Source organism: Pseudophryne corroboree, chromosome 3, assembly GCF_028390025.1.
Source record: "Pseudophryne corroboree isolate aPseCor3 chromosome 3, aPseCor3.hap2, whole genome shotgun sequence".
NCBI classification, from domain to species: Eukaryota; Metazoa; Chordata; class Amphibia; order Anura; family Myobatrachidae; genus Pseudophryne; species Pseudophryne corroboree.
This window is the reverse complement of record NC_086446.1, coordinates 739,708,463-739,724,607: the sequence shown is the minus strand read 5'-3', so window position 1 is coordinate 739,724,607 and position 16,145 is coordinate 739,708,463. Positions and strand designations below refer to the sequence as shown.

The following is a 16,145-nucleotide window of genomic DNA, read 5'->3' as shown; positions in this document are numbered from 1 at the left end:
AAAGCGCTGTTGTACTGTGTTCAGTACCTCTTTGTACTCTTAGACAGTTGCTTCTTCTACGCTTTATGCATCTCAGTTCTACGTTTGTATATATCCAGATTATCTATGGTTTACTTACCTGGCCTGTCTTAATGTTATTGTGATCTTCTGTTCTGTAGGCGCTGACTGTCTCCAATGCCACCCGGAAAGAGGCAACAGTGGGGGAGACGGTAAACCTGATGTCGGCAGATGCACAGAAATTCATGGATCTCACTAACTTCATTCATCTCATCTGGTCATCACCCTTGCAGATTGCTATTTCTGTTGTCTTCCTGTGGGTAGAGCTTGGACCTTCAGTCATGGCTGGTCTTGCAGTGATGGTCCTGCTGATCCCCATCAATGCTGTTCTAGCCACCAAGTCTAAGTCCTTCCAGGTGAGTCTTATCTCCTGCTGATTTCATGGAGGCCTCAGAACCTTGTGCAAGATTTGCTTTGAGAATGGAATTCTGCTCTGTCTCTGTGTAGCATAATATAATATCGTACTGATACTATGGGTACAGCTGGAAGGGTGATAATAAGGGCATAATACAAGCATTGGGGGAGTAGGAACTCAAGGCAAAGACAAGAAAGTATGATCAGATATCTAGGCCTCCATACAAAGGTGGGGGTGGGGGGTTGCTAGGAACAATACCTCCGCTTCTCATCTGTAGAAAGTGATCTAAAGCACCCCTACAGAGCTGCCCCTCACATACAGCACCCACCCATTATCTGACGCTGAGTCACGGCTTGCTCCGCATTGCGCTCATTGCCCCAGATCTAAAGAAGGGCGCTATGGAAGAGCTTGTATGGAGTCTCTTGTATAGCTATGGTTGGAGGGAATTCTCAAGGAGACTTTTTTTTATTTGTTATATGTGTGGGGATTAGTGATTATGAAGGTGTTATCCTAAATAGACTAAGAACCCCAGTATTATTCCTCCACGTGTTCTGAAGGCCTTAATTAATCCTCCTTACTAATGGCGTCCATGAGAAGATTTCACACTGTAGATAATATTCAGTTATTGGATCTAGAATGAGACCTTTACCCAAGTGGGGTGTGGGTTAATGGATAGACAATGTTATGGTCGACAGTCAATGGAGCAACACCAAATGGTCGACATTTATTAGGTCGTCAGGTACAAAAGATCGACAGCTACAAAAGGTCGACAGGGTCAAAAGTTCTCTGTGCCAGTGATCGACACACAAATGGTCGACATAAGTTTTTTTGGTCCATATCTTGTATATTTCATGTTATGCGACCACCATCAGTACAAATGTAGACACTTGTGGGCTCGCGACGCTTTGGGCAAGGTTGCTATTCCCACGTGGACAGTAACTCAAGCAAATGTTGGGGAAACTCCCAAAACTCCAAAAACACATGTCGACCATTTGTGTGTCGACCATTGTTATGTTGAGTTTTTTGATCTGTCAAGCTTTTGTACCTGTCAACCGATACATTGTTGATCTATCATCCTTATACCTGTACGTGGCGCAGGAGTGTAGACAAGTGCAGCACATCTGTATGACAGCGGCCTCTCATTCCCGTACACTGTGCACAGGAGTGTATACATGTGCAGCACATCTGTATGACAGCGGACTCTCATTCCCGTACACTGGGCACAGGAGTGTATACAAGTGCAGCACATCTGTATGACAGCGGCCTCTCATTCCCGTACACTGGGCACAGGAGTGTATACAAGTGCAGCACATCTGTATGACGGTGGCCTTTCATTCCCGTACACTGGACACAGGAGTGTATACAAGTGCAGCACATCTGTATGATGGTGGCCTCTCATTCCCGTACACTGGACACAGGAGTGTATGCAAGTGCAGCACATCTGTATGACAGCGGCCTCTCAGTCCCGTACACTGGACACAGGAGTGTATACAACTGCAGCACATCTGTAGGACAGCGGTTTCTCACTCCCGTACACCAGGCACAGGAGTGTATACAACTGCATCACATCTGTATGACAGCGGACTCTCATTCCCGGACACTGGGCACAGGAGTATATACAACTGCAGCACATTTGTATGACAGCGACCTCTCATTCCCGTACACTGGGCACAGGAGTGTATACAAGTGCAGCACATCTGTATGACAGCGGCCTCTCATTCCCGTACACTGGGCACAGGAGTGTATACAAGTGCAGCACATCTGTATGACGGTGGCCTTTCATTCCCGTACACTGGACACAGGAGTGTATACAAGTGCAGCACATCTGTATGACAGCGGCCTCTCAGTCCCGTACACTGGACACAGGAGTGTATACAAGTGCAGCACATCTGTATGACAGCAGCCTCTCATTCCTGTACACTGGGCACAGGAGTGTATACAAGTGCAGCACATCTGTATGACAGCGGCCTCTCATTCCCGTACACTGGACACAGGAGTGTATACAAGTGCAGCACATCTGTATGACAGCGGGCTCTCCTTCCCGTACACTGGGCACAGGAGTGTATACAAGTGCAGCACATCTTTATGCCAGCGGCCTCTCAGTCCCGTACACTGGACACAGGAGTGTATACAAATGCAGCACATGTGTATGACAGCGGCCTCTAATACCATACACTGGACACAGGAGTGTATATAAGTGCAGCACATCTGTATGACAGCGGCCTCTAATTCCCGTACACTAGGCACAGGAGTGTATACAAGTGCAGCACATCTGTATGACAGCGGCCTCTCATTCCCGTACACTGGACACAGGAGTGTATACAAGTGCAGAACATCTGTATGACAGCATCCTCTCATTCCCGTACACTGGACACAAGAGTGTATACAAGTGAAGCACATCTTTATGACAGCGGCCTCTCATTCCCGTACACTGGGCACAGGAGTGTATACAAGTGCAGCACATCTGTATGACAGCGGCCTCTCATTCCCGTACATTGGACACAGGAGTGTATACAAGTGCAGAACATCTGTATGACAGCGGCCTCTCATTCCCGTACACTGGGCACAGGAGTGTATACAAGTGCAGCACATCTGTATGACAGCGGCCTCTCATTCCCGTACACTGGACACAGAAATGTATACAAGTGCAGCACACCTGTATGACGGCAGCCTCTCATTCCCGTACACTGGACACAGGAGTGTATACAAGTGCAGCACATCTGTATGAAAACAGCATGTGCGCTGCTTCTAGTTTAATAGTAATTGAGGGCCTCATCTGCCTGTACTGTATATGGAATATAACATGAGTGACAGGACACCTGTGTCCACAATCCTATTGTGTCCATTTAGCCATCCAATATACCCTTATAAGATATGAACATGTATATTATCTTTTCAGATGAGAAACATGCAAAATAAAGACAAGCGGCTGAAAATAATGAATGAGATTCTCAATGGTATCAAGGTAAGGGTTAATTTAACTTAAAGAGGTCCTAAATCCTAACTACAAGATGGTTTGCCGCTGCCTCAAGTGATGTCTTTGATAACACCATGAGGAGAGACCATGGGGTAAATGTACTAAGATGGGAGTTTTATTTAAGATAAGATGTTGCCCATAGCAACCAATTAGATTCTACTTCTCATTTATCTAGCACCTTCTAGAAGATAATACCTGGAATCTGATTGGTTGCTATGGGTAACATCCCATCTTGAATAGAACTCCCATCTTAGTAAATTTCCCCCCATGTTGGGCTGCCTGTGTTAGTGAGATACAAAAACAGAAAAATCGTATAATGGACCTACTGTATAGAATGTCATCATCGAAAATTACCAGCTAATATGTTTCCCAAGGTTTACTTTAGTCTTCTATGTTTTTCTGAGTTTCTCGAAGGGCGAGATGCATCAAGCTCTGAAGAGACATATGGGCATATTTATCAAAACTAGTTTTACTAAATTAATGTGAACCCTTTTCACATTATTTTAGTATCACCTGAATGTACTAAAGGGCAATTGGAGAAGAATTCTCAAAATTCTCCTCCAAATCCTTAAATTCACATTTCTTTAGTAACCAGACCACACTGAGATCCAGCCGAATTTAAAAACAAAAAGTAAAAAAAATACTGTATGGAGCCCTATGATAATAACACTATCTTGAGATCCAGGCTTCCCTCTGGTTCCCCAACTCCTGCACAGCCTCTCTGCGTGCTGGCAGTGAAGGTTGTACTCGGATCTGGCCCCTGTGATCAGCCATGTCTGTCTGATGGTATTTAAAAAAAAAAAAAAAGTAATTCTTACCTGCACCCAGCAACCAGTGATCCAGTGAGGACAGCCGGTCATCTGATTGCTGTGATCTTGCTGTGACCCCCGGTGCAGTAAAGTGATGTTGTGAAGCCGGCATCTCACTTTCCAGCACCTGGGGTCACAGCGGAGCGCAGGATCAGATGATCGGCTGCACTCAAGGATCACCGGTCCTGGCTGCAGGTAAGTGCAAGTGGAGGGAGCGGGACATGTCGTGGGTGGGTACACGGAAGGGCATGCGCAGTTCAATCTCAGGGTATTTTTCATGAAAAATACCCTAAGAATTGCGGTAAGCTGATTTACAGGGAAATAGCTTTCTTGCAATCTCTGTCCCTCCATGTGATAATTGATACATCATTGCGATGTATTCAATTATCGCAATGCGATTTTGGTATCGCAACCCATCCGCATCTTCATAAAGTGGAGAAAGATAAAGTACTCACCGGTCAGCTTCTAAATGTCATTTTACAGGCTTGAAAATTTAGTTAGGAGCTGATTGGTTGGTAATTTATCTCTCTCCACTTTATCTTTCTCCAAGGCTTGATATATCTCACCCTTTGTCCTCTTGCTTCGAGGTACATTATATGATTATATCACCACAGATTCCGTAGCCGTGCCAATATTACTGCATCACCATCTTTATTGACATGGACAATGGTAGAACACTCGGAAATAGTTGTTGTACATTATTTTATGTTATGTGTTTTGTTGTAGATCTTAAAGCTGTATGCCTGGGAACCGTCATTTGAGAAACAGGTGCAGGAGATCCGTGAGAAGGAGCTGAAGGACATGTTACACTTCGCTTATCTCTTCTCTGTGTCCCTCTTCATCTTTACCTGTGCACCATTCCTGGTGAGAACCAGCGGCTCATACGGGACATATCCCTTAGTACCTGTTACTCATCTTTCATGTAGGTTGGTTCAGGTTCCAGTTCCCATTAACTATCAGAAGCATCATAAAATGTGATGAATTTCCATCAATGGGCAGTCATGACTGAGCACGGGATTTATCATGTATTACTGATACATCCTGCCCCTAGTCACATGACATTATGCATTCATACTTACCCGCTGGGACAGCTCTTGTGTTTCGGCCATCAGGCTGAACTTAGCTCTGCAGCATTTTGTCTGCCCCACGCTCTCTCGCTCTCCAACTTTCTCAAATCAGGAGGCGGTTGAAGGTCTTAATTGGGGCCTGTGAATGGGACTCTATGTGTCAGGGGGGTGTGGTTCATCAAATCGACAGTGTCTAGGTCGACAATGTTTAGGTCGACCACTATAGGTCGACAGTCACTAGGTCGACATGGATGGAAGGTAGACAGGGTTTCTAGGTCGACATGTGCTAGGTCGACAGGTCTAAAGGTCGACATGAGGATATTTTTTTTTTTGGTGTCGTTTTCTTCGTAGAGTGACCGGGATCCCAAATTAGTGCACCGCGTCCCCTGGCATGGCTCGCTTCGCTCGCCATGCTTCGGGCATGGTGCCTTCGCTTCGCTCGGCACACTTTACCGTTCCAATCATAGTCCACGTGGATCGTTAAGTATGAACAAATTCAAAAAAAGAAAAAAAAATGTGAAAAACTCATGTCAACCTTTAGACCTGTCGACCTAGCACATGTCGACCTAGAAACCCTGTCGACCTTCCATCCATGTCGACCTAGTGACTGTCGACCTATAGTGGTCGACCTAAACTGTGTCGACCTAGACACTGTCGATCTTCAGACCGGATCCCGTGCTAGGGCAGGTGGTAGACAGGTTTAGGAAGGCCAAGAGGCATGGGATAGAGCAGATGAGAGCCAGGACGGAGCCAGGGGGCGGAGAGATTGGAGCCAGGGGAAGGTAGGATGGAGCAGGGGAGGTCCATGGCCAGTGGGTTCCAGACACTACCCGTCCGGGATTGCTAGCCCTCTGAATTTACAGACTGTCTGGAGCAATCTTGGATGGGTGGTAAGTAACCCTATGTATGTTGGTGTAATCTAGTTTAAGGTGTTTTATGTTATTAGAAGTACTTGGTATTGGATTTGGTAAAATACAGACAACCAATGTATGGTCAGACAGGGTGGAGCAGCTGTAGAAGATCATTTTGGAAGTAAAATCAGTCTAGCCGCTGCATCCAGAAGAGATTGTCGGGGTGGAGGTCTGGTGTGCGGGAGCTGACTGTATTTGTCAATAAGGGAGATACATTAGTGCATGAATGAGAGTTTTAGCAGTGTGTGAGATAAGTATGGATTCTGGAAACGTCTCTTAGATGTCTGCAATAGGATTTGGATACAGCTTGAATGTATAGATCAATCCTTTACCTGGCATACAGGAGAACATGAGAAGCTGATTTTTGTGTTCTACCTCTGTTGGAATTCAGCCTGATGTGTCCACAACTATTCACGTGAATACAATTCTCTGGTGTCACTGTGTTACTCAATGTCTGAATGACCATTACACTTTCTGTCAGTCCTCATTTATTTTTTTATTGTAATTTACTCTCTCCGCAGGTGTCGGTTGCCAGTTTCGCTGTGTACGTGGTGGTGGATACAGACAATGTGCTGACTGCAGAGAGAGCGTTTACATCCATATCTCTGTTTAATGTCCTGCGCTTCCCTCTCTCCATGCTACCCATGCTTATCTCTAACATGGTGCAGGTAATCAGCTCTGTGTAGTGATGTATAGGCTGATGCAGCGGCTGCGTTGTGTGTGTGTGTGTGTGTGTGTGTGTGTGTGTGTGTGTGTGTGTGTGTGTGTGTGTGTGTGTGTGTGTGTGTGTGTGGTACATAAAAACTAGTACAATGGCAAACAGCGTAGTCTCTAGCAACCAATCAAATCTTGTAACCTGCTCTACAAAAATGGCAGAATCTGATTGGTTGCCAAGCTTTGCCTCAAAAACATCTTACAGCTGTCGTCATTAGTAACGACACATGCCCCCACTGCTTCTGACAGCCCAACTCTAATTCATGGAGAACAGCAGATGTATTAATAAAACTGCAACCCACAAATTATTACACATGCTAGTTATGCTGCTCATAACAAAAGATATCATAGTAACCAACCTTATCTTTCTGCAGACCAACGTGTCCTGTGCCCGGCTGGAGAAGTATCTCGGAGGCGATGACTTGGATAACTCAGCTATCCACAATGATCCTGATGTTGGTAAGGTAGAGACGGCAGTGGTCAGTCTTGTTTGTCACTGGTCTCAGAGTCATAGGGGTAAATTTACTAAGGTGGGAAGTTATTTCTAGAAGTGGTGATGGTGCAAATAGCAACCAATCAGATTCTAGCAACCAATCAGATTTTATCTATTATCTTCTAAAAGCAGCTAGACAAATGTTAATTAGAATCTGATTAGTTGTTATGAGTTACATCACCAGTTCTAAAAAACTCCCACCTTAGTAAATGTACCCCTTAGAGCATGAGTCATGCACAGTGCTGATTGCGAAGCACAGAAATGTACTGGAAATGCGTTGTGCGGAGACTGGGAGTCAGCTATGCAGAAGCATGCATATAGGGGGTCATTCCGAGTTGATCGCTCGCTAGCTAGTTTTAGCAGCCGTGCAAACGCTATGCCGCTGCCCACTGGGGAGTGTATTTTAGCTTAGCAGAAGTGCAAACGCATGTGCAGCCGAGCTCTGCAAAAACAGTTTGTGCAGTTTCAGAGTAGCTCTGAACCCACTCAGCGCTTGCGATCACTTCAGCCTATTCGTGTCCAGATTTGATGTCATACACCCGCCCAGCGAACGCCCAGCCACGCCTGCGTTTTTTTCAGACACACCTGCGTTTTTGCAAACACTCCCTGAAAACTGGGCAGTTGACGCTCAGTAACGCCCCCTTCCTGTCAATCTTCTTGCGCCCGTTAGTGCAAAGCAAAACTTTGCTAGAACCTGAGCACAACCACAAAGAGCTTTGTACCCGTACGTTACGCGTGCGCCTTGCGGGGCATACACATGCGCATAAATGCAATTTTTTCACCTGAGCGCTGCGCTGCGGCAGCGAGCGATCAACTCGGAATGACCCCCATGGTCCGTACTTTGGGAGTATCACTGTACTGGTTGCGAACTCAGAGATACAATAAAAAAACAAAGTATCCCTTGTAATTGCACCAAGCCAGCCTGGATATAACTGCAGTATCACCCGTGCAACATATACAAGACAACACATAATAAAATATCAGAATAGTCCTTATTTGGCGCCAAAATTGAGTCACAGTTCCAATTGTGAATACAAAGACATCAGGGGCTAAATTTGCTAATATGGGAGTTCTATTTAAGATGGGATGTTGCCTATAGCAACCAATCAGATTCTACTTCTCATTTATCTAGCACCTTCTAGAAGATAATACCTGGAATCTGGTTGGTTGCTATGGGCAACATCCCATCTTAAATAGAACTCCCATCTTAGTAAAGTTACCCCCTGATTGGAGCTGTGATTTATTGTGGCGCCCGGATGGACTATTGTTATATTTTATTATGTATTAACTTAATCGCTCACCTCGGAGGCCAATCTGATGGAGATTCTGCATCTGGTATGAGACTGGAGCAAGTTTCAATGGTGTCTAAAGTCACACCAAGTGGTATTTCCACTCTCACCGACACACCTGTGACACTGCAATAACACACACATAAGATGTGTGTGTGCTAAACCACCTCCCGGTCTCCGCCCAGGAGCACTCACTACATTACCAATACACTTCTCCATGCCTACATCTGAAATCGCACCTGTGACCAATCGGGGCACACGTGTGGAGTGACTAAGATGCATTGGCACTCAGTAGCAACAACTCACTCACTGCATCCAACAGCGGCGGTGCATCCTGAACCAGGACCTAAGGGTGCTCTGAGTCCTGTCTGGGTTTAATTTACCAGCATTGCACATGGCTATGGGGGTCATTCCGAGTTGATCGTTGGTAGCAACTTTTCGCTGCTCGTGCGATCAACTAAACTCCGCCTATGGGGGAGTGTATTTTAGCATAGCAGGGCTGCGATCGCTTGTGCAGCCCTGATATGATAAAAAAGTTTCCTGCAAAACAAGACCAGGTTAAGAGTTACTTACCCTTTGCGACGGATCCAGCGAAGAAGGTCCCGGGATTGACATCAGACATCCGCCTTCCAAATGCCTGGATACGCCTGCGTTCGCCTTGAAAACGGTCAGTTGACCCCCGGAACACCTGCCAACTGTCAGTCTTCATGTGATCGCCGATGTGATCACTTTCTGCGCTGACGGCATCGTTGCCCGGCGACCACCGTCTCAGCCGCAGTCCCGACCCGTTTGCACCGCAGCGAAGAACCGCTGCGTGTGAACGGGTCGGAATGACCCCCTAAGTTAGTACTGTTCAGAAGATGTGGCGGATGAAGGATGTGGGGGCTCAGTTTCTAAATAATGGACTGTTCGCCCACTATGCATGAACTATAAATGTTACCCCCAGTTGTGCATCCGATATGAAAACACCTATAATGGGAGATACCTCTGTCACTTAGAAAACTGTCATAATTGACATTACTGACATCATCCCTTATATATATGTTGTCGTTACCGTATCTTACAGGCGTGAAAAGAAATTGAATTGTTTCAATGCTTACATTCACATTATCAGATGTACACTGTCATCCACAGATGCAGCAATCCAGTTTTCTGATGCCACCTTTACCTGGGAGCCGGACACTTCCCCAGCAGTTAAAAAGTAAGGTGATGCTAATTGGGTATTATTATTATTATTATTATTATTACTATTGACGCGCCACAAAGTTTCTGCAGTGCCGTACAAGGTAAATGCACAGTAGCAGTAAAACAATGGTATAGTAACTGTACAATGCAGGGCCGTAACTAGGGTGTGCAACATGCGCCATGGCACAGAACGCAGCAAGACAGGGCACGCTGTTCGGAGGCACCTGTCAGTTTTCTACTTTAACGTGTAGCTTCCTTCACTTTGCGACCCGACATCCTCCATGGTCGACTGCCCCTCTGTCCCTAAGCACCTTCAGTCAAATCCTCCTTTATTTAGGGCACCCATTTTAAAATACTGTCATACCTAGGACTCACCACCTTGCAGTCAGACACCTTGCGCATGGAGCTATTTGCTCCTGCAAAGGAAGTCTGCAAGTTCTAACAGTATGAAGCTACTTCAATCAGGGCTGCCATCAGAAATTGTGGGGCCTGGGACTGGCAGAATAGGCAGGGCCCCCATCGCTGGGATGAAGGGCAGGGCAAGAGGAAAAGTGCGTTTGTGTGGGAGGGGGACACACCAATGCTCCTTCAGGCCCATTGTGCACAATATCATACACTAAAACCCTGATAAATACGGAATGGCTTACTTTCATATGGACTAGTGGCATAGACAGTTTTTGGTATGAGAGGGCACAAGCATGGAAAAACAGGCTTCACAGGCATAGGTGTTTCCAATGTGCCCCATATAATGCCCATCAGATCCCCCCACATGCCCCCTGCCCACTCTCTATCCTGCATTGCCCCCTCCTTCATTTGTATGGTCAATATTGAATCCCCCCCCCATCTTATTGATTTCAATTATGTTCCATATCCCCTCCCCCCCCCCCAAAAAAAAGGAAGCTGATATGACCTGTATTGTACCTTTACCCTCTGCTCATCTGTATGTAGCATGCACCCCCCCCCCCCCCCATTTCTGTTTTTGTTTTCTCCCCCGACACCCCGATCTGTATGTTCTGCACTGTGCTGCCATTTGTATTGTTCCCTCCACCCCAGTCTCTGTCTTGTACTGTGTAACCCCCCCCACACACACACACACACACACACACATTAACTTACCTCATGCATGCCGTCCTCTCGTGCTCCTCCAGTCCTGTCTGCCTCAGCTCCACGTCCCCCTCCAGTTCTCTGCAGTGGAGTGCTGAGGACTGAATCCTACCTGGAAAGACAAGTGGGCGGAGTCATATTTGAAGTTGTGCCCATAAGAGTCACAAGCACCAATACATGTACAGACCGCTAGGGCCGCTGGAGCCTTCTTCAGTATTAGTGTAATATGCATCCATTATACTTAACTCTTTTCACCATTAATCTCTATAAACCTCTTGTTTTTCTTACAGTGTTAACCTGGACATTAAGGAAGGTCATCTAGTTGCGGTTGTTGGAGGAGTGGGGTCAGGAAAATCTTCCCTTGTTTCTGCAATGCTCGGAGAGATGGACCATATAAGCGGGCACATCAATATAAAGGTACAGATTGTGCATATGCTGCCTGCACCAGTGACAGAGCAGAGACCCCCGGTCACCGCCCACCATCACTTCTGCAAAGTTAGGACTATAACTCCCAGGACACTACACTTGAACATAGATAGCGTGCCCTTAATAACACTGTCAGTGGCCTGTTGAACATGTCTTGCAGGGCTCTGTGGCCTACGTTCCTCAGCAAGCCTGGATCCAGAACGCCACTCTGAAAGATAATATCCTGTTTGGGGCACCTCTGGATGAAGTGCGGTACCAGCGAGTCCTAGAGGCGTGCGCCCTGCTCCCAGATTTGGAGATACTGCCTGGAAGGGATCTTTCTGAAATTGGAGAAAAGGTATTTTCCATTTTTCAGCAAATGCTAAAATAAAAGTTAAACGTTAAATACAGGTATAATTTTGCATTACAATGCATTTCATTTTCGCTTACAGAGCATTGGTTATGCTATAAGTTGTGTTCTAATAAAAATTATTACTTTTTTTCCCGGCAAAACGTGGTATTAAGAGAGATAAAGTATTAACCAATCAGCTCCTGTCATTTTTCAAAAACAGCCTGTAAAATGACGGGGATCTGATTGGCTGGTACTTTATCTCTGTCCACTTATCCTGTTACATAGGGCATAAACTTAAGTGGAGGACAGAAGCAGCGTGTGAGTCTGGCCCGGGCAGTGTACCAAGACACAGACATATACATCCTTGATGACCCGCTCTCGGCTGTGGATGCCCACGTTGGGAAACACATATTTGAGAAGGTGATCGGCCCTGGTGGATTACTGAAAAACAAGGTGATGTTTTCTATCATTTATCAGTGAAATAATGGCTTCCCGCAGTCTATAGCTGCATTATGTGGCCTAAACCAAACTTCTAATCAGCCTACCATGTGTCAGTGGTGTCACTGGTTTCTAGTGAATTCATTGGCTGGATTTTCATCAACATCGTCTGGGCCCACAAAATGGCTGCTGCCACTTCTTGTAGCATGGATTTCCAGAGACAGCTTACTCTGCTTTCTTCTGTTGTTTTCTGTATCTCACTGTAGATATGCGATGCACAATCTGTGTGTAGTTCTCCATGTACCATCTTCTATTTTTGGTGTCTACTGATTATTAGGTATGGAATATAGTCTTTTAATTACTCTGTGCTTATTTTAATGGGGTCCGTAGGATAATTGAAAACACATGCAATGGTATTGATAATTTATTCAGTATAATATAGTTTATACCAAAAATATAGACCAGAGTAAAAAATATAAAAAAATAATAATAAATAAATGAATAGCAAAATATAATAAATTACATATCAAAAATGACCTATCACTATATATGAACCATTAAAAATGTGCATACATTCATTAATAATTTCCAGCTTGTCTAATTACTAATAAGAGGTGGATCAACCTAGAATAGATCAGTGCACTGATATAGGAGATATTCAATACGAGATCTCAGTTATTAACAGTCCCGCAAACAATGTGGGTTAATGTCCCGGTAGGTGCTTATCCCAAGCACTGAATTAACAATTAGATAGCGCTTTGTACAACTGAAGATGGAATTGCTAATAGCAGTAAACCAGTATAGATGCTCAAATACGTGAATGGATAACACCAAGCTCACCACCAGGACGTGAATGCACAGTGTTCAAAGAGGGGTCAGCAATTGTTGGATTGGAAGGAGCCGGCTGGGAGGCACCGGACGTCTCCGTTCTCCCCGATGTGTGTGCCGCTACCACTTCCAGTAGCCGCCCGATGTTGTCCTGCCGTGGGGGTGAATTGCTGTCCGTATAACGAGCTGTCCCTGGAGTTGGACGAGCGGTCACCAATGGCCACTGACGCGTTTGGCTCTTACCGGAGCTTTATCGAAGAGTGTCACTCTTTGAACACTGTGCATTCACGTCCTGGTGGTGAGCTTGGTGTTATCCATTCATGTATTTGAGCATCTATACCGGTTTACTGCTATTAGCAATTCCATCTTCAGTTGTACAAAGCGCTATCTAATTGTTAATCAGTGCTTGGGATAAGCACCTACCAGGATATTAACCCACATTGTTTGCGGGACTGTTAATAACTGAGATCTCGTATTGAATATCTCCTATATCAGTGCACTGATCTATTCTAGGTTGATCCACCTCTTATTAGTAATTAGACAAGCTGGAAATTATTAATGAATGTATGCACATTTTTAATGGTTCATATATAGTGATGGGTCATTTTTGATATGTAATTTATTATATTTTGCTATTCGTTTATTTATTATTATTTTTTATATTTTTTACTCTGGTCTATATTTTTGGTATAAACTATATTATACTGAATAAATTATCAATACCATTGCATGTGTTTTTCAATTATCCTACGGACCCTATTAAAATAAGCGCAGAGTAATTAAATTTCTATTTAAGTGTCATCTCCTGTAGCAACAGGAGAATGCTACTAATATTTATGCTCACACAGGCATATACTTATACCCTGCAGCTGATTTATAATTGGAGTATAATAATCCACTTTTGGTAGTTACTTCTGATTTGATTAAGCGCCAAGAGACGTATTGGTTTATGGAATATAGTCTACTGAGAACTTCTTACTTTTGGGGTCCCAGGCTAGGGGCACATAAACACATGGAGTTCCAGTGAGAAAAATCTTGAACACCACTCAAGATGTGTGGAAAGAGGACACTTGTTTTGACATCCCGCTCCCGCATGTGTAAACCCCAATTTGATGGAATATATGAGCGTAAAGTCAGTTTGCATAACGCGTGGGTTCAACTTGTCTCTCCACAGACCCGTATCCTGGTCACCCATGGTGTTAGTTTCCTGAAGCACACGGATGAAATAGTGGTGTTAGTGGATGGCGTCGTCACTGAGACCGGATCGTACAAAACCTTACTGGCAAACAACGGAGCATTCGCAGAGTTTCTCAGGACCTATGCGAAGCAAGACCATGCCTGGGATATAGAACCTACAGGTAACAGGCTCAGTGAATATACCCAGAGATAGGAAAGACAGATTTACAGGCTGATTTATCAACATGTTTTATGCGCAACAAGTTTTAAAACTCGCTGCGTATCGTACATGGTGCTCCAGCCAATCAGCTCTCAACTGTCATTTTTCAAACACATGACAGTTATATACATATTTTGTTGCAGTTTCAATAATATATGGTGACAAAGACATCCCCCCCACCCCACTCCAAACACCTTGAAACAAATGTTAGTGGGATCCGGGTGGCAGATTCTAGCTCTGATTCAGAGATGGTTGGTGATGGAGCCATGATCGCAGATGCTCTCTTAGTAGCGGTTGCGTTGCAGGTATATGCAGATGCTAATCTCAGCTTTCCCTTTGTGCTGTGATGGAGTGTACGAGCGTTGAGACAACCACTTTCAGGCTCTGCGGTTTTTGCAATTGCAATGGAGATTGTAAACACTCCAACATCAGTCGCCCCATTGACATTTGCAGTAGCCTAGGGTCTACTCTACTTACTGTCCTCAAATCCAACTACACATGGCCTATGAAGCAGTGGATCTGCGATTGGGAATGCAGCAACATTCCCAGAAACACCCATGACAAACCCTTAACACGTCCATGAAACAGCCCCTTTTTGCGCTCACTTTGAGACACCTCCCTGTCTCCACCCTGAATTGCCCAGGGATCACAAACCCCTTCTCAAGTGTTAGCGATGCAGTGTGCAATTGCAAATGCCATTGGACACTTGGTTTCACCCATGTGCAGTAAAGGCTTCCAGGACTTCTAACACAAGTGCATTAACAAAAATCCCTCAGCTGTAGGAACATCGAAACTGGGTCCGGCTCTGAATCATGTCCAGAGGGTTCTCCTTTTTTATAATAATAAGTTATTGTGAATGTACTTGATCTTTAAAATGACGCGATTTTATATGCGATCCGGTGCATTCATCTGTGACGTGTGTGTTGCAGTGTTACTTGGTGCAGACGAGGAGGAAGATGGTGAAGACCCAGTGGAGCAGGCTGCAGAAATTGCAGCAGACATTGTGACAGCTACACTAAAGAGAGAGAACAGTCTGCATGCCAGAAAGCTCAGCAGGTAACAAGATTGGCTGGTGCGTTATCATCTTCCACTTATCACTGATTTATCACTTCTCCAGTCTTAATACAGGTGTGGTATGGAAGGTAGATAGCAACTAGGTCGACAGTGTCTAGATCGACCACTATTGGTCGACAGTAACTAGGTCGACAGGGTGTCTAGGTCGACATGGTCTTTAGGTCGACATGGTCTAGGTCGACCGCCGGTCACATGAATACCACCCAGACACACTACAGCTAGCCCACAGGTGCTGCCACAGAGCTTATCTGCCTGTATAGATGAGAGCGAGACCCCAGAAAAGTGCTGAGCTTCTTGCAGGTTACCCTGGTCTCTGACATCAGTCCGTCTCTTTCAGTATGAATGGCTCTATAAGAAAGTCGCTCAAGGATGTAGCGAAGAACAAGGCAGCAGATACGCAGATCGTGACCAAAGGACAACAACTTATCGAGAAGGAAACGGTAGAGACAGGAAAGGTATGAAATATCCAAGAGGGACGCTCATCCTTCCATCCAATACTGTGCCTATTCTCATTATTACTTACCATCTGATGCCAATGGGAGCTGGTATTATTAATCATGCATATTGCAGGGCTGCATTTACATATAAGGCTACACATAGGCCCTCAGTCAGCATTAGTTGCAATGCGAATAATCGCACAGTGAGCGGCACACTGCGCATGCGTACACAACCAAACAGAAGAGAGTGTGCA

At 45.1% G+C, this 16,145-nt stretch overlaps 1 protein-coding gene across 1 annotated transcript in view; it reads left to right on the top strand.

Annotated features, from left to right (window-relative positions):
- ABCC2 (ATP binding cassette subfamily C member 2) overlaps positions 1 to 16,145 on the top strand; it is a 118,496-nt gene that overhangs the window by 59,738 nt on the left and 42,613 nt on the right. The window contains exons 10-21 of the mRNA XM_063962257.1: positions 159 to 413; positions 3,312 to 3,377; positions 4,925 to 5,062; positions 6,698 to 6,844; positions 7,265 to 7,349; positions 9,807 to 9,873; positions 11,252 to 11,378; positions 11,548 to 11,724; positions 12,004 to 12,171; positions 14,159 to 14,342; positions 15,310 to 15,436; positions 15,792 to 15,909. Of these exons, the coding sequence (XP_063818327.1) occupies positions 159 to 413; positions 3,312 to 3,377; positions 4,925 to 5,062; positions 6,698 to 6,844; positions 7,265 to 7,349; positions 9,807 to 9,873; positions 11,252 to 11,378; positions 11,548 to 11,724; positions 12,004 to 12,171; positions 14,159 to 14,342; positions 15,310 to 15,436; positions 15,792 to 15,909 (1,659 nt within the window). The remainder of the gene's footprint in view (positions 1 to 158; positions 414 to 3,311; positions 3,378 to 4,924; positions 5,063 to 6,697; positions 6,845 to 7,264; positions 7,350 to 9,806; positions 9,874 to 11,251; positions 11,379 to 11,547; positions 11,725 to 12,003; positions 12,172 to 14,158; positions 14,343 to 15,309; positions 15,437 to 15,791; positions 15,910 to 16,145) is intronic.